General features: G+C 40.6%; 2 protein-coding genes across 2 annotated transcripts; both read left to right on the forward strand.

The window, feature by feature from the left end:
- The first annotated feature begins 1,800 nt into the window (after window positions 1-1,800).
- On the forward strand, window positions 1,801-9,452 carry LOC149814323 (V-type proton ATPase subunit E-like). Its single transcript, XM_089988524.1, has 6 exons — window positions 1,801-1,982; window positions 3,591-3,691; window positions 4,236-4,392; window positions 4,477-4,673; window positions 7,561-7,660; window positions 9,202-9,452. Exons 1-6 carry the CDS (start codon window positions 1,881-1,883, stop codon window positions 9,235-9,237), a joined length of 693 nt encoding a protein of 230 aa, XP_089844650.1. The 5' UTR covers window positions 1,801-1,880; the 3' UTR covers window positions 9,238-9,452.
- A 2,901-nt stretch (window positions 9,453-12,353) lies between these two features.
- LOC149814324 (GDSL esterase/lipase At4g01130-like) lies at window positions 12,354-25,371 on the forward strand. The gene is made up of 7 exons (XM_089989932.1): window positions 12,354-12,615; window positions 13,382-13,591; window positions 16,754-16,762; window positions 21,438-21,454; window positions 22,287-22,436; window positions 23,858-24,128; window positions 25,040-25,371. The coding sequence occupies exons 1-7, from the start codon at window positions 12,354-12,356 to the stop codon at window positions 25,306-25,308; spliced, it is 1,188 nt and encodes a 395-aa protein (XP_089846058.1). The 3' UTR covers window positions 25,309-25,371.
- The last annotated feature ends 2,048 nt before the right edge of the window (window positions 25,372-27,419 follow it).

A 27,419-nucleotide genomic window follows, 5' to 3' on the forward strand; every position in this document is an offset into this window, starting at 1 on the left:
TTTGTTCTATTGTTAGATTCAATCTTGGATGAGACATCAAACACACTTGCATTCAGGTTGTAGAAGGCAAGGCCCCTTTTGAGGTGCTGAGCTTTGCAAGCCTCATTGGTGATGCTCTTTAAATTAGTCAAGAATAAAATTCATCACCATGGTGTTTCTTAAGTTGTGTCATTTGAGAAAATAGGATATCATTCAGCAGTGTATAGATATTCGAATTGTTAAGTACTGAATTTCAAATATTTGTTGAGAGAGAGAAATAGAAGGTCATAAGAATTTTGTTGTCCATTTATCAAGGCTCGTCTTTACGATAGATTGATGAACAATTACTATTAGCAACTTCAGTGGGTGGCTTTATGATATGTTTAGATTCAAACATTCAACTCATGTTCATCATTTTATGATATGTTTGGATTGAAATAGTTGAATCTTCATCATGAGACAAGACAACACGCCTATCTTTGATCACCATCCAGCATGAGGCTTTGGCAGGTGGTCCAAAGTTTCACTCAATGTGAATTGGATTGAGGACATGATTAACTCGTGTTCATCATATATCTTTTTATGTGCTTGAGAAATGGGTATTCACACCCGAATTTTCAATGCCTAATGAGCATGGGGACCCTCTTATTTATAATTACAAAGTATTTCTTCTCATCATGGAGAACACCTCTTCAATGTAAAGGGATGCCTTAACCACCATGAATGGACACTAGCACTTTTGTGTAGAGACACTAGTGCCTCTACACAGTTATGAAAAATCACTAATACCAAAATTAAGGTGCAACCTTTAGATATGGATCTTGGATCCTTCATAAGCTCTATAAATATGGGCCATATATATCCAAGTACAACAGGTGCTACTAAACTAAAAGGTGTTAAAAAGTACTACTAGTGGCTAATATATGCTTCTGCAGATACCGTTGGTTCAGTATTGTCAACAACCTGCATCAACTCTTTCAAGCCATTATACTTGTTTTACCCAAGCTGCAGATGATTTGTTCTTGGCCTTATATTTGATGTTTCTTCTGCTATTGAAGCTCTTCTTACTGGAACATATCAACGCCTTGTTGAGGAACAAAGAAGCTCCACCTGCCCGATGCTAGAGAGAGAGAGGGCGTACCTGGTCTGATCATTGCAGGAAACAGAGAGAGAGAGGGAGATTGAAAATGTGGTCACGGCTCAAAGGAGGCTTGGGCCTCCGACGTGCTCGGCTCCACAGTTTTTTAATTTTTGTTAAAAGAACCTATGAATTTAAGAACACAAATAAGAAATGTTGTGAATATATGATGAATTGCAACCCGGCCCGAATTAGGCTCATGGGTCTAATGGGCGGACTGTGGGTTCTGTATTAGACCTAGATGCCCGACCCGGTTGGTCAATGGGTCGGGTTTGACCATGCCCCCGACGGGGCCGTCGTCCAGCCCTATGAACTTTCATTAATCTAAGAGTAAAATCGACTTTTTTTCCAAGGATAAAAATCAACAATTTGACCACAGGCATGCTTTTCTTTAACGAAAAAATAAATGAAGCGCGCATTTGAATGCCAATTTTTGGGGTATGATTCTAAACTATAAAATTTTCTGGGTCTATTTTTGTAAAAACCCCAAAAAGTTTCTCACTGAATCAATAAGAATTTCGGAGGCAAATTGTAATTTAATTTCACCGGCAAACTCGAATTCAAGAATTTCTAAGGTCTGGTAATCTAAATACGAGCCTCTTCAAGGGGTTACGCTGTAATATTCTGAAAACACCCGGCATAAAATCGACGGGCTGGTGATCCCAGATTCTCTCTCTCTCTCTCTCTCTCTCTCTCTGCCGAGCGGAGAGGAAGCCCGTGATCTGAGACCAATCGCCACCGTCGGTTCCATTCGTCAGCGAAGATGAACGACACGGATGTGTCCAAGCAGATCCAGCAGATGGTCCAATTCATCCGCCAAGAGGCGGAGGAGAAGGCCAGCGAGATCTCGATCTCCGCGGAAGAGGTTCGAAATTCCGATCTTGATCTCCTCTTTCTTCTTAACTAGGGTTTTCTCAATCGTCTTAGTCAATTGATTCCTTTCTTGGATAAATCGGAACCCTAAAATTGTTTTTCTATTCATCGATTGGTTTGTGCGGATCGATCTTCTTTCCTTTCTTATCCTTTTTTGTTTGTAATGATTCATATTTTGTGTTTAATCCAGAAATTTGGCTAAATTAATGGTTATAAAAAGACAGGAATTTATTTCAATTCTAGAAAGAATAAAGAATTCGTTCTGATTCTCACATGTCAAATTGAGCTAAGAACCAATGGAAGAATTTTTGTTTGATTTTTCCGGCAAGGATTATAATAATTTACGAATTTGATTTTGATCAACTATGAAATCAGCGACGATGGAATGTATCAAAGTACATAAATCGATAGCTAATCCAAAAATCTGTAGTTCTTGGTGTTAATCTACGTGTCGGAATGAACTGGCTGATACACTGAACTTCATATGAAGCACGGGGTGAGATAACATGGCCGGTAAGTAGTGCATAGGACGCGATATCTGAGAACGGAAGTCCATCTGCGCGATTGGGCTTGAATAGAACGAAACTGTGTGATGGAATTAGGAACCAATGGCCCTCGCTGCCCTTGTTGAGGCGATGGGGGAACCGACATAATGATCTTAAGAAGTATTTATGGACGATTATGAATTGGCTATCTTGATGGGGATGAATGTGATTGAGAAAGAGAGTTGGCACATTTTAAGCTATGTGGTTCAAATAAGAGTTATGCCACCTTCGTGCCCAAGGAATGCGTTCCCAACCTTAATGTACATCACCCACCTTGTTGTGCGAGAAGTGCGTTGCTTAACCGTATTCTATATCTCAAACCATCGAGCGAACAAATCTTTGGTGGCAGTTCATGGTAGTATTGTCTCGAATGATGCTTGAACTTTAAGCATCCGAGGAGCATATAATTACAGAATTACTTTAAACAAGTGAAAGACTAAAAATAGAAGCACTATAAAATTTTATGAACGATCTGTCCCAGGAGAGATATGGTGTTTGGACAAATGCAGTTGTGTATGGTAAATCTAAGTCCATCTAATGATGATAACTGAACGACATAAATTCTCAAATCAAACAGAACGCATTGTTTGTGCATGTCACATGTGAAAGCGTCTTTTGCTCCTCTCTATATACACATACATGGACGTGCATAGGTACACCTAAATATTGCTAGCTGTATTATAATATTACACACATATAAGATGTCAAAAGCCTAAAAATCTCCATACAAAGAAACCAAGCAAGTTAATATTTTACTTGTTTTCTTCTTATGCAACAAGGGATTCAGAAGTCCTTTCCTAATTGGCATTATGTATGTAATTGATGATGTAAAATTATTGGTCTTCCCCTATCTTCAATTTGTGCACATAATGCTCCTCTACTATTGAGTCTATTACGAGGCAAGTCGACAAGTTCTAAACCATGTTCTTGAAAACACACTTGTATTTTATTCTTCTGTATTTTATAGATATTTTGTCCTAACTATTGAATTTATTCCTGGACATTTATACTGATAGATGTGGGACTTTGGTTTTTATCGTTTTACATTGTTTCAGGAATTTAATATTGAGAAATTGCAATTAGTGGAAGCTGAGAAGCGGAAGATTAAGCAAGAATATGAAAGAAAGGAGAAGCAAGTTGAAATTCGCAAAAAAATGTTAGTGCCAAACATCTGTTTCGATGTTGGTTGATTTGAGTTTGATCGCTTTAATGTTGTTTAAATGTCAACCTTGATGGCTACTTTTGAAGTAGTATTTTTCTATTTTAACTTTTGGAAGGAAAGAGAATGGAGTAAAGGTTCATGGTGCAGACGATTGTATCTAAAGTGTGATGTTTAGGGTTGCACATGGGCCTACCTGATATTGAGCCTGGCATGTTTCAGCTTTGCTTTACAAGCTCGAGATCTGAGCCCTGCTCAGGCTTGTCTCGAGCTTTGTCCAAGCTTGACAATAGCTAGTCAAGCTCCATTTGGTATGTAACATCAAAGCGCGAGGCTTTTGGTAAAACTATGGTATTTGCATTAGCTAGAGTATTTTGTGGAGCATTCACTACTTTTATACTCTAATTGGTGTTAGGGAACTGGAACCTTTTGAATTGATTGGTTGACTTTTCATGTTGCCTATTGGGTGCTGAATAATTGGTTCATCTGCAATCATTTAGCATGTGAAGGTTTGATTGTTTGAGATGGGTTTTCTATGCAGTGAGTATTCCATGCAGCTGAATGCATCTCGTATCAAAGTTCTCCAGGCCCAGGATGATTTAGTTAATTCTATGAAGGATGCAGCAGCAAAGGAGCTCTTGCATGTAAGCCACAACCATGCTGCCTATGGGAAGCTTTTGAAAGAACTGATTGTTCAGGTAGAAATGATCAAAACTGATTCCTGTATACTTTTGGTCCAAGGTGAACAAGTTATTTATGCATAAACCTGTTATCCTTTTCAGAGCTTGCTGCGATTAAAAGAACCATCTGTCTTATTGCGCTGCCGGAAGGCTGATATGGAGCTGGTTGAATCAGTTTTGCCTTCAGCAAAGCAAGAATATGCTGAAAAATCCAAGGTTCATGCTCCTGATATTATAATTGACCATCAAGTCTATCTGCCTCCTGCTCCAAGTCACCATCATGCACATGGTCCTTCCTGGTAATCTCTCATTCATCATTTATCTCATCTTGGAGCATTAATATGATTTTCATGACATGCATTTTAAGGAGAGTTGAAATATTATGCTGTTAATCAAAATGGAAAATAAGGAACAAAGATTCCTGATATTCATTTTTTCTCGTTTTTTATCCCCGAAACTTCTAGAGGGGTATTCTTGGCTCAAAGGCATAGTTGGCAAACTTGTGACTCGTGCTCGGACCGCCAACCCTTGACTCGCGAGTCAGCGGGTTGACTCAGTGACTCAGACGAGTTAGGACTCTATATTTTATAGTGTAAGCACATGAATAAGACATGGAAATAAATAAACTTCAGGCTGTGATATGTCAACAATTAAGCTACAAAAACATATAACTATACATGATCATTAACATTTTTCAATGAACAGTATTAGATTCTTCATAACAAGTGCCTTTGTATAAGAATTGTGCATTAAAATCATAAATTGCATGATAAAAAGTTTATAATAGGCATTAAGCCCAGTAACCTGAATCGGTGATCCATTTGGGGTCCGATTAAGACTACTCTGGTGATTCCCAAGTCGACTCGCCGGGTTTGCCAATTATGCTCAAAGGTTGCAACTATCAAAGTGAGCAAAATGATGAAAAAGGAGAAATGTGAAGATATATCTTCTTGTGACTACTAATGTAATATAATAAAGTACACAATTTATGCAAACTAGCCTCCTTAAGTTCAAGACACTTAGGCACAAAATGTTTGCAACTGGGTTCTGAGCAATAAACAGAAGGTGGCCTCTGGTATGTGGAAATGGAGGATTAAAGTGTCAGGTAAATTTATAGAAAGAATGAGTATCAAATTGAAGGATGGAGAGATAACCAGATTCTAGGCTGATCCATAGACTGGCCTTTGTTCTCCTTTGCCAAGATTTGTTTCCATCTTTGCATGGTGAGTTTCAAGGAGACACCACAACTCAATTTTGGCTGGGCAATGAAGTGTGGGATGCCATTATTCAGTGTGGTCCAACCATAAGAGAATTAAGGAGTCGGGGGAACTAATCTAGAATTTGGGGGGATGGAGGCTTTTGGATAGGGAGGATGAATCTCTTGTATGAGCTCTTCTTCAGATATGTTTTTGGTAGAGTATTATTATTATTGTTTATTATTATTATTATTTGTTGGAAACTCAGAATTCTTTGTTCCTCTAGAAGGCGGTATGGACGACAATCAAAGACCAACATCTTTTTCATTGTTATATGTATGGAGTGACTTGCATCACAATTAAATTGAAGAAAAGGGTGTTCTCAATGGTGAGTTGCTGTTGTTTATGTTATGGGACAGGGGAGTTACTGTTTGATGTTTTTGGACTGGTTCATATTTAGAAAGCTCTAGCAGAAATGGTCTCAGACTGATTTAAATTGGATACGTTCTCCTAGGGTGGGGCAGATTTGAGAGATTGCAGTCTGTACTGTTATCTGCTTGCTCTTTATTTTTCTAATTTAAGGTGGCTTCCTGTTACCTTTAACCTTTTCTCTCTATGAAAGTCTTCCATGTCTTTCCAAAAAAACAGAAAACAAAAAAGAAAGAAGTCATATCCCATGCCCTGCTTCATCCCTGTATCATGTAGTGTCCCTGCCTTTTGCACTCCCACATGTATGATGATTGACCAAGAAAATATGATCTTTAGGTATAGTGTATCCACTACACAAGATCAAGGTTCAATACTGACAGATTTATGAGGCTGCCAACTGTCTGCTGTGTGTCTACTCCTAAAGCTAGTTTATTTAAAAAGATGAGTCTTGGATTTTTAATGTATACGTGTATTTGTGGGATAGGCAAGCTGGGGCTATGTAGGCCAGTACCAATGTTGCCTGGTAAGAGATTAAGGAGCTATCATCAATAGCCATTTTCATATGGAAATAGCCAGCAGAAACTATGTTATTAGCAAGGTTCAGCTATGACTTCTGAGTTTTAAATGATCTGCATGAGAAATGACACCTAACCTGGAAGAAGACTGCCGATTACAACACCTTCTACCTTGAATTGCCCATATGGCCCACCTAGATGAAACCGGCAAGTTATGACTTTGGGGTCTCTTGTATCCTTAATAATATGAACATGGTTACTTGATCTTCCCATCAAATAAGGGCTATGAAGTATGAATTCCTCCAGCAAAGGGTCCTAACTTTGAAGAACAAGCAGTATGCATTCTAAATTTTGGAATATTGGTTTCTGAAGATATTTAATCAGATGTTCATAGCATCCATGGTTGTTAAAAATACATATCGGGAGTGGTGTTTCGCACAAAAAAGATGAACTTTGAAGTAGGAAACAGGTAGTCCCACATTGAGAGATAAGGTGGGGGGGGGGGGGGATGGAGAAATATACGGGCTCATGATTACAAGTTTCAATCAGAATTATGGTTCTCTTTTAGGAGTATTTCAGTTTATTGCACACACACACACACCTTGATCAGCTGGCAAGACTCGATCCACAGGAACTTTTAGTCTAGCTTTAGTCAACTTACTCTTTTCAAATATCCTTTGATGCAAAACTGCACCCCCAGCCTAACCATCTTGAAATCTCATTCTTTTTTTTTTATCAAAAAATTACTAGATTCTTACAGTCAGCCCTCTTACCTTGACAGGAGCCATGTGCCCCTCACGATATCTCATTATGCTCTTTTTTGATTTTGAAAGACCATGAATTTTAGTAAAAGATTCAGACAATAATGTGATTGTAGCTTGCATCAGGTTATTGTTGGTAGAAAAAATGGTTGAAAAAGTGAATTGTTAAGAGTTACTGTTTAGCATTTCTAAATGTTGTTATGAGAAGCTTGAGTACATGACTCACTGCCCATTATCCGCTACTTTTATTTTGTGGTCTTGATCATGATTCATGTCATTGTTCAGTGCTGGTGGGGTGGTATTGGCTTCTCGTGATGGAAAGATTGTGTGTGAGAACACACTTGATGCAAGGCTGGATGTTGTGTTTCGACAAAAGCTACCAGAGGTATCTGTCCCTTTTCACTTGATGATTCTTTAGTCATATTGGTAACATTGTTTGAAATCAGTGCTCCTACTTTCTAATTCATAACATGAATAAGATACTTTTTGAATTTCAAAAAAAAAAAGAAGAATGTTGGTACTTGGTAGTATGTACTTGGGACCTTTTGCGAAATTAGTTTCTACACAGCGATTGATATGAAATTGTAATGCATGTGGAAATGTCCTTGTCATGGGCAAAATGGCATGAAACACCCTACTTTAAAAACATTGGGTGTTCATATGACTGTTGAATTGAGAATCATCTGGTGTTCAAGGAATGACTGTTGAATTGAGAATCATCTGGTGTCCAAGGAGTTGCATGTTCCATTTCCCAGGATTTTGGTTTATTTAGAGTGCCGGTATTTGATTTGTTCAGTGAAGAATCATTGACCTGATATTCTTGTATGCAAATGTAATACTGAATTAGATTGCAATTGGCCATACCCCTCGAGCTCTTATGGAGCTTCACATTGTGCATATATGTGTCTACCTTTGTTTTTCTCCTTTAGCCCATTGCTTATGAATTGTTATGTGTGTTAAATGTTTCAACTGTTTGTTGATTATGCTCATCTTGACTGTAGTTAATGTGAACTGAGCTTCACTCTGATGTATTTGTCATGATATGTTGGTTATGTAGTTTGGGAGATTTGCCTATTTTCATGTTATCTAGGCAGTGTCATTTTGTTTAGCTGAGTATATTCATCTTGAGCTGGTAATTGATTAACACAGATTCTGATGTTAGCAGTTTTAGGTAAAAGGGGAAAAAGGGGGAAAACAGTAGGTGATATAAGGCTTGATTTAGTGATTCACAGTTTATAGTGAAAGTTCCTTTTTTCATGTTCATCAGGGATGCAGCCAGTTTAAGACAGCTGAATTTTATTCTCAAAAATTGGGGTGTGATATTTGTCGGTTCAATTATCCTTATGGTTTTGATTTACTCTAATCAACTACAGTTGAGGACTTCTTGGTTCAACATAAAGGAACTATATTTGTATATATGCATGTATTATGTCTCTACATTTATATGAAATAAGGGATATTTTTGGTCACTCTCACGGAGACTATGTTTTTCCATCAAGCCTTCTGAAGTAATGTTTTTCTTATAATTGATTGCCTACTGTTCGGAATTTGTGAAAGCAGTGACTTGTTTCTTGTTGGATCATGCTATAATAAATAACCATACTAACTGTAGGAGCACATACAGGGATAAATAGAATTCTCAGATTGGAGGGGCACCGAAAGATGCTCCACTAAGTTGCAGTTTTGCTTTGTCATGAGATTACAGAAAACGGTTTAATTGAATGAGCTGAACCTCTGTGATGATTCATGCTTCACCTGTCCAATGTTCAACTGTCCTGCTTTTATCCTTAAATGATATGATGATGTGTGTAACCACAAGTTTGCTGTGCGAGGCTATTACTTATTGGTTCCGTTCTTTCTGATAGTGAGTTGTTATTACTATCATTTATCTGACGGGTGGCTATTGTTTTTTCACTGTTTTTGCAGATCCGCAAGCACCTTTTTGCAAAAATAGCTGCATGAGGACATGTTTCAGTTTAAGCCTTTGTACTGGTCTATTATATGGTAGTGTAAGTTAGCGGCACAAAACTGCTTCAGCTTTGTTGCCTGCTATTTATTTGTAGGTATTCCATTTGCGTTCATCTTTTTTTGTGGGACACAATTGTTCATTTTAAAGGCGAACTTCTACAATGTGAGTTATTTATGGACAAACTAATAAGAAAATAATGGAAGTTAAATGTGGCTCTAAGGCTGTAATTGGTATTTTTCATAGTAACTCAAGTTGATTGAGACCAACCCAAGTTGATTGATCTACTAAATTTGTTGTATTTACTTTGTTGATTCTTTTGAGCTATTCGTCACCCTTTTAGGCTACTTGCTTACGTTGAACCATCATAATTTGGAGTAAACCATGGTTCTTTCCTATGTTTGGGAAGTGGAAATTGCTGGAATAATCAGAACTTAGGCAGCTTCCAATGGGTTCCACTTGTCGAGTGAATTGGCAGTTGCCCTAACCTCTTGTTAGTTTTCAATTCTCTAGCTGGAATAGTTTCCTTCTGTTCTTGTTTCACCTTACTGTGGTTGGGCAATGCCATAAGTGTTCAATTCTTGGTGTCAAGCGGGAAATCTATCAGGTTAAAATTGGTACCTTTTGACACGTTTGGAAGTGAAAATATTTCATTGGTCTGGAAAGATGGTTCCCACGTGCATTTTTCCTATGAAAAATGTTCCTCCAAATGGTTTGTCCCATGTTTATTCATGGTGAAGACATGGGAAAAGCATTCGAGTGGATTATGTCAGGGTGTTAGTGTACTGGGGGTGAGGATGAGCGTGGTGGCGGCAGAGGAACACATTGGGTTGGAGCTAGTTCTCAGGTGTTGCAATTTTCCTAGGAAAAATTTCTCTATCTGGAGAGAAACTTTCCCAGTACATGCTGGGAAAAGCTGTATCAAATGGCATAGGTTTGCAGAGAAAAAGAGAAAAATGTCACTTTTGGGAACATCTGAGAAAATCGCATTTTCCGTACAAAGGTGGTACTTTCTTTTCTTAGCCATTTTCCCTCATTCAAAGCATGCCTTTGGTCTTGTGAATCGGGATGTAAACAGTACGGATTCAGGTTGGATGTGGCCAATACCAGATTCGACTAATCAAATATTGGCTAAACAGATTCTGATTCAGATTCAGACTTGGATGGCGTAAAGATCGTCAAATCCTGTTTTTTTTTTTTTACCTATAATCGGGTTTGGATATCTGCAAATCCGGATAGCCGTTGGTTTCGGTAACAAAAATCAAGGTCATATCTGCAGATGATTATAGTTGGATATGGTTTTGGCTTAACAAATTCAACTAAATGGAGTCGGATTCGCTTAGATATCAGATAAAGTCTGATCCATTGACATCCCATCCCTACTTGCAAAGCTGGAATTTATGGTTTCGGAGTTTATAATATCAAATTTTTTTATTTCTCAAATGCATCTTAATATTCTTTTGCAATGGGGCATTTGGTGACAAAGTGGTTCCTTTAGTTCCAAAGCATTTATTAGATTAATTGAGTACAAATTACAAAGTCTACTTGCCATAACCTACTGAATTCCATTTTGGCCATTTTGGCTGTGCATAACAAGAGGGCATCTCTAGAAAAAGAAAGGGTCAAAGCACCGAAATTTCTTGTTTACAGTTCTTACTCAGACTGGAATGTATCATAATTGAACTAGCATAAGAATGCTTCATAAATGTGTTTGTATTAGGGTTTTGGAGTTTAGTGGTGAGCTTCTTTTGGAGAACCATAGAGTTGCTTGGAAGCAAGGTTTTGTAGAAGTTGACTTGGACACGGAGGCGGACAGACGCGGCTGGATTTAGTGGCCTCTGACTCAGCTACGAGCGACCTAACTTGGTCTGTTCACGAACCATACTCGAGTTAACTGAGGCGCCTGCCCAAGTCCAATCAAGTGGCTGAAGTCTCATGAGGGGTGAATGGATAATTGGATTTATCACTATATCTGCTCAAATAACATTGTCTTTCTATTCTGGTCAAGGCTTCAACTGCCCATATGTTAACTTTACGAAGCTATCAAAGTTTGATATTTTGCCTCAAAAAGTAACACACACACACACACACATATATATATATATATATATATAATCATTCGAATGTTGAAATTAATCTAAACCTTATACTGAGTATAATTCAACAGCCTGGGCTCATGAGGGTGCCACCCTTCTGGTATGGGTGAATTGTGAACGTCACCAAGCTGAAGGGATGTCACAAGTACAAAAGCCATGATGAGCATCCCTTGCAACAAGGCCGAAACTGGGTGTACTCTCTGGTGGCCAGGGGCCATCTTAAGGGTTTTACCAACTGAAAGCCTACCAATGTGCTGTCGGTGATATGGGTTTAATGAGGTATGGTGGGTTTCCTTGGCTAGGCCCTGGGAACCCACCATACCTCATTAAACCCATATCACCGACAGCACATTGGTAGGCTTTCAGTTGGTAAAACCCTTAAGATCGCCCCTGGCCACCAGAGAGTACACCCAGCTTCGGCCTTGCTGCAAGGGATGCTCCTAAGGGCTTTTGTACTCGTGACATCCCTTCAGCTTGACTTTCACAATTCACCCATACCAAAAGAGTGGCACCCTCATGGGCCCAGGCTGTTGAATTATACTCAGTATAAGGCTTACAAGTTAACTATTATTTTGTAAGCTATTTTATGCATGGCAGTTCAGTGACAACCATCATTGTAATAAATCGTCTATGCGGTTAAAATATTAAAATTAATTCCACATCAATAGATTGAATCTAATCTAATGACCATGTTGTAGATGTAGCACATAAATTTCATGTGCCAACATTAACCCCTGTTGGGTCCTGCATCTTAACTTCCCTTTGGTCTTACCCAATGGAAAGACAAAAGGTCAGAAGAGTTCGCCACCATCACTAGTCACGAGCTGCCACTAGTAACAAAACTGTCCCCACTTTCCACACTTGATTGTCCATTAGCAACTAAATAATGCAAGATGGGGCCTCACAAGGGACAACACACCTTGCACAAGTACCACTTCAAGCTTTTATCTCCATTCATGGATGCTGGCCGTCTCAAAGGAAACCAGTAGGAATCTCTTGCTGCCATAGCACTTGAGATGGGTTATCTGGGTCCGGAAAACCTCGCCGGGTTCAGGCAGATGTTCATCGTGGTAGGCGTCATCCTGGTCATGCATTCAGCACTACACCACATTGATGCAAAATGCGAATTTGAAGCAATCTTCAACTTTGGTGACTCGAATTCCGACACCGGTGGGTTTTATGCAGCTTTTCCGGCTCAGTCGCACCCTTGGGGAATGACGTACTTCGGGAAGCCGACCGGCCGGGCCTCCGATGGGAGGTTGGTAATTGACTTTTTGGGTAAGCATGCTAGACTTTGTTTGAGGAACAACAACTATACAGACTCTGCAAACAGGTCGGGTTGGGTTTGTGCCAAACCCATGCCAAGCATGGCTGCTTAGCCAAATGAGCTTGAAAACTTGGCCTGGCTTGCATTATTGTGCATTGAGATTGGCATGGGATCATGTGAAATTTGCCCGAATTCATGAATTCGAGCATAGAGATCGTAGAGTTTCGTGAACTTGTTCACATTTCACATGATGCCCCAATGGAGAAGATGAGCATTGCAAATCTTCACATATAGAAGATGTATGAACTTGGAATGCACACGCTTTCCTAAAACTAAAATGTAGATAAATAAAAATTTCAATTGTGTCCCACAATAGAGGTTTGCAACTTGTCCCATTTTTTTTGGGATAAGTGGGTGCATCCAAACACTTTCCATGGGCACTCCCTCCTTGCTTAAGCCGATGCCCAACATAGGCCCTGGGGGTGAGGGTCCTAGCCTCAGAGTTTTATGCCACCGGGATGGTGATTATGTCTCCGCACCCAGGTGCAGTTTCTCGGGGTTATAAAAAAAAAGTTTAAAGGACTGAATGACCCCAAGGGGCAGCAGGCAAAGCTGGAGGCTCCCAGGGGGCAACCTTGGAGTCTGGGGCAGGTCTATCCAGTGCGGCCAAACCCGACCCGTTAATTACTGGGCCAGGTCATCCCCAAAACCCGACTAACCCAACCCAGTTTTCAAGCTATACTATAACTCATATTAACTGTGAGACTTGATTTACAGCACAAGCTCTTGGGTACCCATTCTTGAGCCCATACCTCCGAGCCCTGGGCTCGGACTTCACACATGGCGCCAACTACGCCACATTGGCATCAACAGTGCTTTTGCCCAACACCTCTGTGTTTGTGAGTGGGACCAGCCCTTTCTCTCTTGCAATTCAACTCAACCAGATGAATGATTTCAAGGCTCGAGTCATACAGCTTCATTTCCAAGGTAACTAGATTAACTTTTTGGATGACTTTAGAATTTGATTTGGATCCTAATGGGCCCAGTATCAGGTCCAGTTGTAGGTGGCACTTGCAAGGGTTCGATGCAGATGGATCCAGAATTGTTCTTTTTTTCAATTGAATGCCTGGTTCCAAACTATCTCGGTCCAACTGTCAGCCAGGTCCATTAGATATAGGCTACTTTGTGTCCTCATTTCTATTGCTTTTTATGTGAAAAAAATAGCTGGGCCTCGCTTATAGCAAGACTATCTATGGGTCTGATATCTGACCCAAATTTGGGTGCATCCGAATTAACATGTAGTCAGGTTTGGGTTATGCCGAATTTAAAAAGCCGGATCCCAACCCGACCCGGTAAATTTAAGGAGTGGTCCGAATATGCATTTTTTACTTAAAAATATATATAGCAAAAAAATGGCATAATGGAAATGTGCAACAGCATAATAAGTATCATGATCTTAAAAAAAGTGGCGTGCATCCAGATCAGATTCAAGACTTTTGTGGTGTTTTTTTTTTTTTTTGAAATGCAAGTTGGGGTTAGGCAGACCCCCACCAGATTCATTCATACTATAAAACTTTCAATACAGTAAAATTGTATACTTTCCTTGTCATCTTTCATGTCACCCAAACTACTATTTGGAAGGCCCTTTCCTATCTCCATTGTACTGTCTTCTCTTTAATTTTACTGCAAACCAATGAATGGATATCGTTTATCAGGTCTTCATTGCAAAAACCATGAATGTTGTTTTTTTATTCAGATCAATATTTCCTTTTTTGGATCCAATTTGACATTTTTTACATGTAAAACCCTTGTTTCCAACCTTTTCTACTAGAACCAATGCTACCAAAAAGAAAAAGAAAAAAGAAAAAAGACCCAGGTTCAACTTCACCACATTATATCTACTTCAGATCTGCACTTGGATTCAGACCTGCTGCATAAATTTCACCTGATGTACCATGTTGCGGCGGCTGTATCCTATGTAGGCGATATCCCTGTGAAAACAAATAGACAGAGAGCGTACCTTGATTCGCCATTGATCATGTAGGTGATTCGGCGTTCTCCTCAGCCGGTCGACGCCCACAATGAGCCCAGGCCTTATGTCGACGGTGAGCAGGACCCTTTCCGCAGCGTCTGAATGCGGAGCAGAATTTGGGCAGGGAAACAACTACAAGTCACTCATCATCCCAGTAGCCCCTAACCCCTTATTTGTAATGGGAGATTAGGCAGTTACGTGAATGTGGTCTCTCCACATTCACGTAACTCCCACCCACTATCTCCATTACTTGGCCATTTACATGACCCACTAATGGCTGTGTCAAACCGGGTCAGACTGCGGGTTGGACCCGTAAAACCCAAAATGTCCAACATTCTTCCACTTGACCCATTGACACCAAAAGTGTACTAAATCGAGGTGTATACCGTTATCTCGATTTAATTCTTCATGTGGGTTCACATGCCACCCTTTATCATAAGGATAAATCGTATAAGTCAAGGATATGAACACCCCTTTATGAAATGTCATATTTTCTTGTACTACACTACAATTCACCTTCAGTGCTTAGGCATGTAAAGTAATTACCTTTATGAATAGGTTGGTCTCTCACCTATTCTATTGGTCCTTTAATATTGTTATTCTGCTATTCTCTCTAACCCATATGAGAGATTCTTTATGCAAAATCAACAATAACACAAAACTTTAGAGAATCAAAACATAAACACAAATGTGATTACATAATGTATTGTCATACATCAGAAGGAATAAAAAAGACTCATCCCCTTTACATGTTGGGAATACAATCCTGGTGCTAGCCCTTTAGTAAGGGGATCCGCAGTCATTTCCTTCGTCCCAATTGTATCAATACATACCAGATGATTCTCAGTCCTTTCTTTAACAACAAAATATTTTAACTTCATGTGCCGACACGATGTTGAGCTCTTGTTGTTATTTGAAAAAGACACGGCTGCTTCATTATCACAAAAGATCTTTAGTGGTCTCTCAATAGAGTCCACTATACCAAGACCCATAATGAAGTTTCTTATCCAAATGGCCTGTGACGAAGTCTCGTATAGAGCAATAAATTCCGCCTCCATGGTATGAGCAGCAGTGGTAGACTGCTTTTCGCTTCTCCATGAGACAGCACCACCCGCTAGAAGGAAAATGTATCCAGTAGTGGATTTTCTACTGTCAATACACCCTCCTAAGTCCGCATCAGAGTATCCAACGACCTCTAGGTGGTCAGCTTTCCTGTAGATCAACATATAGTCTTTCGTTCCTTGTAAATAGCGCATGACCTTCTTCGCTGCCTTCCAGTGCGCAATGCCTGGATTTGACTGATATCTACCAAGCATTCCCACAGCAAATGCTATATCAGGTCGAGTGCAGGTCTGCGCGTACTGTAAACTCCCAACTGCTGAAGCATATGGGACAGCATCCATCTGAGCCTTCACAATATCATCCTGAGGACAGTCCTTCAAGCTCAATTTATCCCCTTTCACTATAGGTGCCGAACTAGGAGAACAATTCTCCATCCCATATCTTTTAAGAACCTTAAGGATATAGGATTTCTGAGATAGGCCAGGACACCTTTAGTTCTATTACGATGGATCTCAATTCCAAGGACATAAGTAGCCTCACCCATGTCTTTCATATCGAAATGAGAGGAAAGAAAATCTTTTGTTTCATGTAAAAGACTCAAATCATCAGTTGCAAGAAGAATATCGTCAACATATAAAACCAAAATTATGAACTTACTCCCACTAGTCTTAATGTAAATACACTGATCAACAATGTTTTCAGTGAATCCAAAGTTCATTATAACCTGATTGAACTTCTTATACCACTGGCGGGAGGCTTGTTTAAGTCCATAAATTGACTTATTCAATTTGCAAACTAAGTTATTTGAGTCATCTATACTGAAACCAGGAGGTTGTTGCATGTATACCTCCTCATCCAGATCCCCATTTAGGAAGGCGGTTTTCACATCCATCTGATGCAGCTCTAAATCAAAATGAGCTACAAGGGCCATGATTATTCTTAATGAATCTTTAGTTGAGACAGGAGAAAAAGTCTCATTATAATCAATGCCCTCTATCTGTGTGAAACCTTTTGCAACAAACCTAGCCTTGTACCTCTCCACATGACCTTTAGAGTCTGTTTTGGTTTTGTAAACCCATTTACAACCAACAGGTCTAACTCCATCAGGTCGAGGTACAAGATCCCACACTTGGTTCTTTGCCATAAAGTCAAGCTCTTCTTTCATGGCATTAATCCAATGTGTTGATCTTTCACTTTCAATGGCTTTTGCAAATGTGAAGGGATCTTCATCAATGTCTATGAAATCATTTGACTCTTGTAAATACACCACATAGTCCGGATGGATAGCAGATTTCCTAATTCTGGTGGACCTCCATACAGGTGCTACAGGTGGATCAAAATGAACCTCTGTATCCTGTTGTTGTTGTATATCCTCATCAACAACCGGATCTAGTTGGGATTGATGTTCATTGACTGTACTTTCTCTTACATTACTCGAAGGAACAATGATAGAGAAAGTCAGGTCATTATCCTTAGCAGGTGAGAAACCTGAATCCTGCATTTCCTCAAAATTAATATTTTGAGATGCATCTATCCCAACAGAACCATTTTCAAGAAATCTTGCTTTATCTGTTTCCACTATCTGTGGTGTATGAGATGGACAATAAAACCTAAAGCCTTTTGATCTTTCTGGATAACCAATGAAGAAACCACTAGTTGTCCTAGGATCAAAAGCTTTTATATGTGGGTTATACAATTTAGCTTCTGCTGAACATCCCCATATGTGCATATATGACAAAGAAGGTTTTCTACCTGTCCATAACTCATAAGGAGTCTTTTGAACAGCTTTCGTAGGAACCTTATTCAAAATATGCACTGCAGTCCTAAGAGCTTCACCCCACAAGGTTAAAGGAAGGTTTGAGTGATTCAACATCGCTCGAACCATTTCTTTAAGCGTACGGTTTCTTCTCTCAGCTACACCATTCTGATAAGCACTACCAGGCATGGTATACTGAGGTACAATGTCTTCCTCTTTTAGAAACCGTGCTAATAGACCTTCCTTTTGTCCCATCTCAGTGAAACGACCATAATATTCGCCACCTCTATCTGACCTGACAATCTTAATAACTTCACCGGTTTGTTTCTCTACTTCTTTCTTGAAGTCCTTAAAAACCTGAAAGACTTCTGATTTTTCAGATAATAAGTAGAGATACATATACCGTGAGTAATCGTCTATAAAGGTGACAAAATACTTTTCACCCGTATAACACGGTGAAAAAGGGCCGCAGACATCCGTATGCACTATTTCTAACTTTCCATTGCTGCGTTTGGCATCTTTCTTATATGTGTTAGACTGCTTAGCCTTTATGCAGTCAACACATGGCTCTATATTCGTAAAATCAAGGGATCCAAGGATTCCCTCTTTTACGAGTCTTTGGACTCTCTCTTTCGAGATATGTCCTAACCTCCGATGCCAAAGCAAATAGGATTGATCATCCTTTAGACCACGTTTATTGCCAATCATTGTGTTCTCAATGGAGTGAGATTCCTGAATTTGGAGTTTGGTTCTTAATCGATACAAACCATCACACATATATGCAGAACCTATATTCATTGAATTTTTCATAATAATAAGTTCAAATTTTTCAAATTTAAATATAAAATCAAACTTATCAAGTTTTGAAATTGAAATTAGGCTCCGACTATAAGATGGAACATAAAATGTATCGACCAAATCCAACATGAATCCCGACTCCAACACAATTCTGCAGGTCCCAACGCTCTTGACATGTGAACGCATCTTATTTCCTGAGAAGATGCTTCTTTCATGCTCCGTTGGTTCCCTTTTGTTCAGAAATGCCTGCAAAGAGTTGGCAATGTGCACCGTGGCACCAGAATCAATCCACCAACTATGCAATGGAACATGAATTAAATTGCACTCATGAGAAACAAATGACTTATTACCTTTATTTTCGAGCCACTTCTTGAACTTCAAACAGTCCACCTTCTTATGCCCTTTATTTTTGTAGAAGAAACACTTTATAGAAGGGCCACCAAACTGGGATTTGGCTTTCGCCTGAGAGTTTGAACTCTCCTTAGTGGCTCTCTTCTGATTCTTCTTTTTGAAAGAGTTTTTCTTTGGCCTCGACCTCTGTTTATCCTTATGAGAGGCCATATGTGCACTTGGCACCCTCTCACCCTTCAACCTCTCCTCTTCCTCAACACACTTACTCAAGAGGTCATTAAAAGACCACTCATCATTATGTGTGTTGTAGGAGATTTTAAAGGGTCCATACTCAGTAGGTAACGAGGTTAAGATCAAATGGACTAAAAATGAGTCAGAGATGGCGAACTTCATGTCATTCAGTTGAGTCGCAATATTCCTCATTTCCAAAATGTGCTGTCGGATGTGACTGTCACCAGCATATTTCATAGACACTAATTTGGACATAAGGGTACTGGCCCTTGCCTTATTAGAAGTGACGAATTGAGCCTCAATGGCTCCCAGAAATTCCTTCACAGTCCTACAATGAGGAATTGCACCTCGAATGTTCTTAGCCACCCGAGATTGCAAAAGCAACAGGCTAAGTCTGTTCGAGCGCTCCCACTTCTCAGAGGCAGCTTTCTGATCAGCTGTACTCTGCTCTGTAAGAGTGGGAGGTTCGTCAATTCTAAGGGCCAGATCTAAATCCATATAGCCCAAAGTGAACAACACAATTTCTTTCCAATCAGAAAAATTTGATCCGTCTAAGATAGGGATACTACTAGAACCGTCGATATGGAAGGAACCTGATAAAAGGAACGAAAAACGGAAAGATGTTACTATTATTGCTCAAACGAGACTCGTGTTGAAAAGGTAAAAGTGAGACCCTTTATTTTCACCTTTTCTGAGACAAGCATAGTTGAGCTATTATCGTTTCACTTTGGTGAAAATGATAATACTCATGATTGCTCCGTCTCTTCAATTCCCAAGGAATTGACTTCAGTTGGTGAAACTAGTAGATCATGAATCCAGAGGCAATTCAGTACTGTACCTTTGAGTACGAACATGCTTCATGGGCTGGAATTCATATCTACTATCACACCCTGTGTAAATTTGGAACACAACGACCTACCTTTGGGTAGAATCGATGTTTCATAAATTCACACACAATCATAATTACGAATCTTAATACGGTTCAAAGAATCCTCAATTAACACGACTCAGATCACTTTGGTGATTGATGAATCGGTTAATCAAAATCTTTTACCGAAAAAATTATTCGTATTATGGAGCACACCCATGCACACATTTTAATGCATGTATATTCATGACCTAATATCAGTTTATACTACAACAAAAATACATAAACTAATTGTCATAAATTTAGTCATAATTCATGCTTAAAATCATCATGCATAACTTAACCAACACTAAATACATGAATTAACATGCATAAGTCATGCATTATTCAAAATAAATACTTTATAAAGCATGAAAAATAACAAAAGCATGCTCATATGGGTAAAACCCAGGGTCCTCATGTAGGAACCGGTCTAAAAACACTCTGAACCGGTCTGAAACTGCCCCGAATCGGTCATCTAAGGGTCCGAACCGGTTCTGAACCTTATAAACCGATACATAATATGAACAAAAGTTCAAAAACCCTATAACTGTATGCCAAAATCCCTATATTTCTTTATATTTATGAAAATAGGGTCTCAGCATCCCGGAACCGGTGAAAAACTGGAAAGAACCGGTCAAAAATGGCTCTGAACCGGTTCCGGAAGGGGTCGGATCAGGTTCCTGATCCGATTCAGTCTCAATAGTGTTTGGATCCTGTTTTTTATGGATCCAACCTAGTTTCAAATGGGATCCGGGTCTGACCCAACCCATACTTAATACGGGTCGGACCCGATCCAAAACAGATACCGGGTTAGACTCGGTCTAAAATGGATACCGGGTTCGACCCGGTTCAGGCCGGATACCGGGTTCGACCCGGTCCATCATGGACCCGGGTACGACCCGGTTCAGACCGGATACCGGGTTCGACCCGATCCAACATGGACCCGGGTACGACCCGGTTCAAACCGAATACCGGGTTCGACCCGGTCCAACATAGACCCGGGTATGACCCGGTCCTATATGGACCTGGGTATGACCCGGTTCTTAATGGGTCCGGATCGGACCCGATCTAAAATGGATCCGGATTGGACCCGATCCTTTTCGGATCAGACCCAGACCCGGTACCTTTATGGGTCTGGGTCAGATCCAAAAGAAAAAAGCAGACCCCGATCCACCCAAAAGGGTTTGGATCGGGTCTGTCATCGGGTTTCCTCTCCGGACCCGATCCGGTCCAAATTTAAAACCTAAACAGAAACCCGATGGTTTCTGTTTCAGTTTTTAGGGAAACCGAAAAGGGGGTTATCGGTTTCCCCCTTTTTCGGTTTCACGGCGACCCACGTCGCCGTCACGGCGACCGGCGCAGCTGCCGGCGACCTGCGTCACTCCACAGTGACGCCGGTCCGGCGTCATCCGCCCCGACAAAAGACGTCGCCCCACGGCGACGATTTGCGGTGGTGCCGACCGATGGCTGAAAGGGCACGGCCGGAAATACAGTGCCGGCAAGATCGCCGGCGAACGACGGAAGATTCAGCCGGCATATCGCCCTACGGCGATGGTCCAATCCGGCGACAGCCCCTGCGAAAACCCACCCCCTCCCCGGCGACAGGTAAGGGTTTAAATAAAATTTTTTTTTTATTGTCGCCGGTTTACAGGTAACTCCGGCGATGAGGTGGGAAAACCAGGGCGCCGGCAAGACTGCAGTGGCAGTTCTGCTGTTTTCCGGCAAAAGCCCCTGACGCCGGCCATCCGGCGTTCAACCCCGGCAATATCTCCGGCAAATGAAACTCGGCGATGGCAAACCCTCTCTGCAGCCCAACGACCACAGGTATAAAACGATTTTTTTTTTTGCCTGAACCGGGAATATTAAGTCGCCTTTTTCCGGTGACATTTGCCGGTGATGACTGTCGCCTCACAGCGACAGTCTTTGGCTAATCGGTGGTTATCGCTCCACGGCAACTCCACCGACGCCAAAACGCCGTTTCAGCCTACACGGCCACGCGCAGCGGGAATGCGTGGTACCGTGGGCCCATAACCCATTGTAGGCGATATCCCTGTGAAAACAAATAGACAGAGAGCGTACCTTGATTCGCCATTGATCATGTAGGTGATTCGGCGTTCTCCTCAGCCGGTCGACGCCCACAATGAGCCCAAGCCTTATGTCGACGGTGAGCAGAACCCTTTCCGCAGCGTCTGAATGCGGAGCAGAATTTGGACAGGGAAACAGCTACAAGTCACTCATCATCCCAGTAGCCCCTAACCCCTTATTTGTAATGGGAGATTAGGCAGTTACGTGAATGTGGTCTCTCCACATTCACGTAACTCCCACCCACTATCTCCATTACTTGGCCAGTTACATGACCCACTAATGGCTGTGTCAAACCGGGTCAGACTGCGGGTTGGACCCGTAAAACCCAAAATGTCCAACATCCTACCCATTTGCATCCTTACTGTCATCTGCATTTGCTTTTCTATATTATGAAATTCAAAGGATAGCCCCAGTCAATGTAACCAATTATCTTCATTTTGCAGGAAATGACACCAAGGGCCTTCCACCACTGAATGTTTTTGGCAAATCATTATATACCTTTGATATTGGTCAGAACGATTTTACATCAAAGTTGGCAGCGATTGGAGTAGAAGGTGTAAAGCAGTACCTTCCACAAGTTGTTAGTCAGATCGCATGGACTATCAAAGTATGTAATCCCCAACTACACCCCTTTCAATCACTACTTTGGCATGCTTAAGTGTAGCAAAAGGTAGTAAAATCACCAGTGGTGCTATTCTTGATGTATGGTCAGGTGGGCTCAACTCAGGGGTGTCAACCGGTCAGGTTTGGTTCGGACTAAGGTGGAACCAGACTTGAACCAGATTTTCCGGTATGGTATCGGGTCCAGACCTGGGTCTAATCGGGTCCACTATAAAAAAAAACATACCTAGACCCTATAAGAACTACATGAACCAAACCCGGACCATACCCAGTAAAACCATATTTTTTTATCATTTTTACATTGAAAAATTACAGGTCTTAATCGGAACTCTCGTTGGGTCCAAGTCTGGTATCAAATTTCACAAACTATACCCGGGTCTATGTATTAATTAGACCTTCGAGTCCGGACCCAGGTCTTAATTGGGTCTTCTTATTTATCACCATACCCAGACCCTATAGGTTTGGTTCGGGTCGGGTCCAGGTAAGCCAGGCCCATTGACATGTCATCCAAATTGGCTTGAATCAGGCCGATTTGTAGGGTATCGGCCCAAAATCGATACAAAACAGGGCTGATTCGGCTTATTTTTTTTAAATGCTTAAAAATAATTAAATTTATTTTTTAATAATTTTAATATTTTTAGTAACACGTGTCATCCCTGGTTGAAAACTTGCCGATTTAGATGACTTAGGGCAGATACTAATACTAACAACATTTTTTTTTGGATAATCTAAGGGAACCCCCCCATCACAGATTGCACCTTGGCTGGCCTCCGGTTGGTAAAACCATAAAGCTACCCCCCGCTCACCAGAGAGTACTTCGTCCTTGCGGCAAGGGAGGCAAGGGATGCCACCCGTAGGTTTCGAACTTGTGATGTCCCGTCAACATGGTGACATTCACAAGCCACCCCTACCAGATGAGCGGAGCCCTTGTGGGGGCACTAATGCTGACAACATTGCCAGCACATGCTCATCTATCACAAATATCCTGTGATCTTATCATGAGGAATACGTAAAACAAGAAATTCCTGATAATTTCAAAATATCATGTTTATTAGATATAGTGAGATTAGGGATGGGCATCAGGCTGGGCGGCTTGGCAGGCCAAGTAAACCTCACCCTTCTTGGGCTGGGATATCTTAGCCGAGCTACAATATAGCCCGTTAATAAATGGGTCCGGTTTGGCCCTGAGTATGACACCCAAAAGAAACTACTAAACCAAATCTAAATGGGCTTAGGCTCGCTTTGTTGGCCCGTTGCTCACTCCTAATGTTCACAAAATCTGTTGCAGTTTTAATAGGCTTACTAGACTTTTTGCAACCTGGCCAAGTCAACTCGACTGGACTCGGCCAAGGTCAAAGTCTAGAGTCCACTTAAGCTTAGTTTGCAAGTGGAGTGTTGCTTGTGCAGGTAATTTATGATGAGGGTGGTAGGACGTTCTTGGTGCAGAACCTGGCACCCATTGGGTGCTACCCAGCATTCTTGGTGGAGCTGCCCCACAACCAGTCTGACCTTGATGCCTATGGGTGCATGACCTACTACAACGATGCTGTTTCCTACTACAACAGCTTGCTCAAGGCTAAGCTCGACGAACTCAGGCCACAACTCCCACAAGCCTCATTGATCTATGTGGACACACACACTGTCAAACTTGAGCTCTTCAGGAACCCAACCCATCATGGTGAGACTCTCTCTCTCTCTCTCTCTCTCTCTCTCTCTCTCTCTCTCTCTCTGAGTAGGGATCTGAGCCGGGTCAGATGCTATCTGACATCCAACCAAATTTGACTCCGATTAGTCAGATTCGGTAAAGAAAGCTAAATCCGGTTAATGATCAGATCCAGATTTCGTTTAACTGAATCCGATGGATACCTGAATCTGATTCATGTATTTAATTGTATTCTGTATTACCTTTTTTCAATCGGAATCTGAATTGGAGTCCAACACCAAATAGCCATTAATTAATTTAGAGGTCAATGGGTCGGGTATGACCCGATCACAACTGTATCATGTTCAATAGGATCTGGGTTTGGTACGAAAGAATAAGGCCCCAATTAAGAATTCAGGTCGGACCTATATGGTCCGATTATTATACAGATTGGGTATGGCTTATGAAATTTCGTACAAGATCCAGGTCTGACCCAAGTTCTGATTAAGATCCACAAATTTTCAATGTAAAAAACATGAAAAAATATTATTTTACTGCATATGGACTGGGTCTGGTTTAGCTAATCCTAATCAAACCCAGGTATGGGTTTTCCTTATGGCAGGTCCTGTCTGGCCCGGGTCTGGATCCAGTATCAATACCTCTAGTCGGATTTGGGTTTGAACCCACCAACTTCTGTCAGGGGTCTGACCCGTTGACACCCCTAATCTGATTAGTTAGATCTGGTATTGGTCATATCTGAACCGAATCCATACCATTTGCATCCCTATCTCAGAGGAACCCAACCTATCTACAGGTTGGACTGTATAGATGTATGATGGGGTTTATCATGGTTAAATTTTGTTTAAAAGAGAATAAAAGTAAATGATTCAGATTATACCAAAATGCAAATTTCACAGAAAGTTTGCATGTTAACCATGTTTTTATAGGATTGAAGTATGGAACAAAGGCATGCTGTGGGCATGGAGGTGACCCATATAATTTTGATCCAAAAGTTTACTGTGGAAACACAAAGCTCATCAATGGTAGCACGGTGACAGCATTAGCTTGCTCTGATCCCCAAAACTATGTGAGTTGGGACGGGATACACTTCTCAGAAGCAGCAAATAAGGCTATAGCTTATGCCATCCTTGATGGCGCTTATTTCTATCCTTCTCTCCCCCTTGGAAAGCTATGTGATCTGCACCCAATTGGCTAATTTGTTTTAACAAAAGTTTGTAATGAACATGAGCAATGATATATTTATGGGGTTCTCTTTGCTAATTTTGCTCCAGCTTGATGAATGCTTTGTACATAAAAGAATGCATGACATGACTGTTGACAAATCATCACATGCATAAGGATTTTCTCTATAAAATTGAATGAGCGGACAGCATTTTAGGCTCTGTTTGGGAGCCATGAATTGGAGGTGTGTTGCAGTTTCCCCGGTGCTCTCATGCTTTATGACCGTCGGAGATCAGCTGTGTTATCAAAACACTGCATAAACCCTCAAGTTGACGTTTTTGTATTAAAACTATTTTGGTTGAATTCCAGTTAGAGAGAGAGGGGGGAGGGTATTGGACATTAAATAATTGTTCATGAACAGTTTATTATTATTGCATGCAAATTTTTTTTTTACGACGAAGAAACCCTCGTCGAAGCGAGGAAAAACCTTGGGTGGGGCCCCACAACCACCTTATTATATGGCCCACCTCTGAAAGCTACGGACACACCCGTGCACCATTGGGGTTTGATCATGAACAATTTACTATTATTGCATGCAATTTTGACTCGTAAAAAATTATATTGTGGTACTCGCCAGTTATTTTGAGAGGAAATAAAGCATTTATTCATTGTAGAAGTTCGGTGATGAGAAGTCACTCAACAAATAGAAGAGAAAAAATAATTACAGCTTAGGACCGAAACACAGCGAGGCCACCCGTGAAGCAGATAGATCTACTTGTGGTGCCAATAGAGAAATCACCCAAGAATCCAGCCGAAAACATTCGATTAATAATCGAATCTGGATTCAGTTTAAGATTTCTTAAGTGCATCCAATGGATATCTGAATCCAATTACATGTACTGATTCAAAATCCATTTTATCTTTTCCCCACCCAAATCTAACTCCAATTAGCCATTATCCAATTAGTAGGATTCTATTAAAAAGTTTAATTAATAATCTGCTCCAGGTTCAGTTTAGGATTTCTTAACTGAATCCAATGGATATCTGAATCTAAATACATGCATTTAATCAGATTTTATATTACCTTTTCTCCATTGGAATCTGAATCCAAATCCAACTCTAATTAGCAATTATCTGGTTTCTAGTATTGGTCACATCTGAACTGAATCCAAAGAGTCTGCATCCCTATCTCCGAGGGACCCAACCCATCTATAGGATGTATGATGGGGTTTATCATGGTTAAAATTCATTTGAAAGAGAATAAAAAAAATGTTTCAGATTACACCAAAATGCAATTTCACAGAAAAATTGCATGCTAACCATGTTTTATAGGATTGAAGTATGGAACAAAGGCAGGCTGTGAGCACGGAGGAGATTCATATAAATTGTCCAATAGTTTACAGTGGAAACACAGCTCGTCAATGTTAGCATGGTGACAACATCCACTTGATCTAACCCCCAAAACTATGAGTTGGGACAGGATACACTTATCAAAAGCAGCAAACAAGGCTATAGATTATGCCATCCTTGATGGCGCTTATTTCTATCCTTCTTACCTCCTCTTGGAAAGAGATGTGATCTAAAACCAATTGGCTAATTTGTTATAACAAAAGGTTGGAATGAACAAGAGCAAACATATATTTGTGGAGTTCTGTTTGCAAATTTTGCTCCTGTTGGATGAATGAATCTGTACACAAAAGAATGCATGATACGAATGCTGAGAATTCATCACCATGCATAAGAATCTTCTCTACAGAAGTGGATGAGTTGACAGAGCATTTTAGGCGCTATTTGGGAGCCTTGAATTGGAGGGGAAAAAATGTCATGAGAGGTTATCAACTCATGAAAATTTTTGAAACTGTATAATGAATAAAGCCATAAACATGGATTGAAAAATTTCTTGATCAAAGTTTCATAATCAATAAAGACCTATACATGTACTAGATAAATTCTGTCCATAACATTGATTATGGTTGTTTCGGTCTTTTTCTTGTTAGCTTTAACTTAAAAATTACACTCGGTTGGATACTTGCAAAGACGCTACAGCATTGGCCAAATCCTAATTGACATATAACAAAAGCACAACATCAATCCCAAAAGAGAAGTGTGCGGTATTTACCCATAACCCAAGTGCACCAATCTTCA

The sequence above is a fragment of the Nuphar pumila genome, chromosome 15 (genome assembly GCF_984573655.1).
Source record: "Nuphar pumila chromosome 15, dmNupPumi1.hap1.1, whole genome shotgun sequence".
Lineage (NCBI taxonomy): Eukaryota > Viridiplantae > Streptophyta > Magnoliopsida > Nymphaeales > Nymphaeaceae > Nuphar > Nuphar pumila.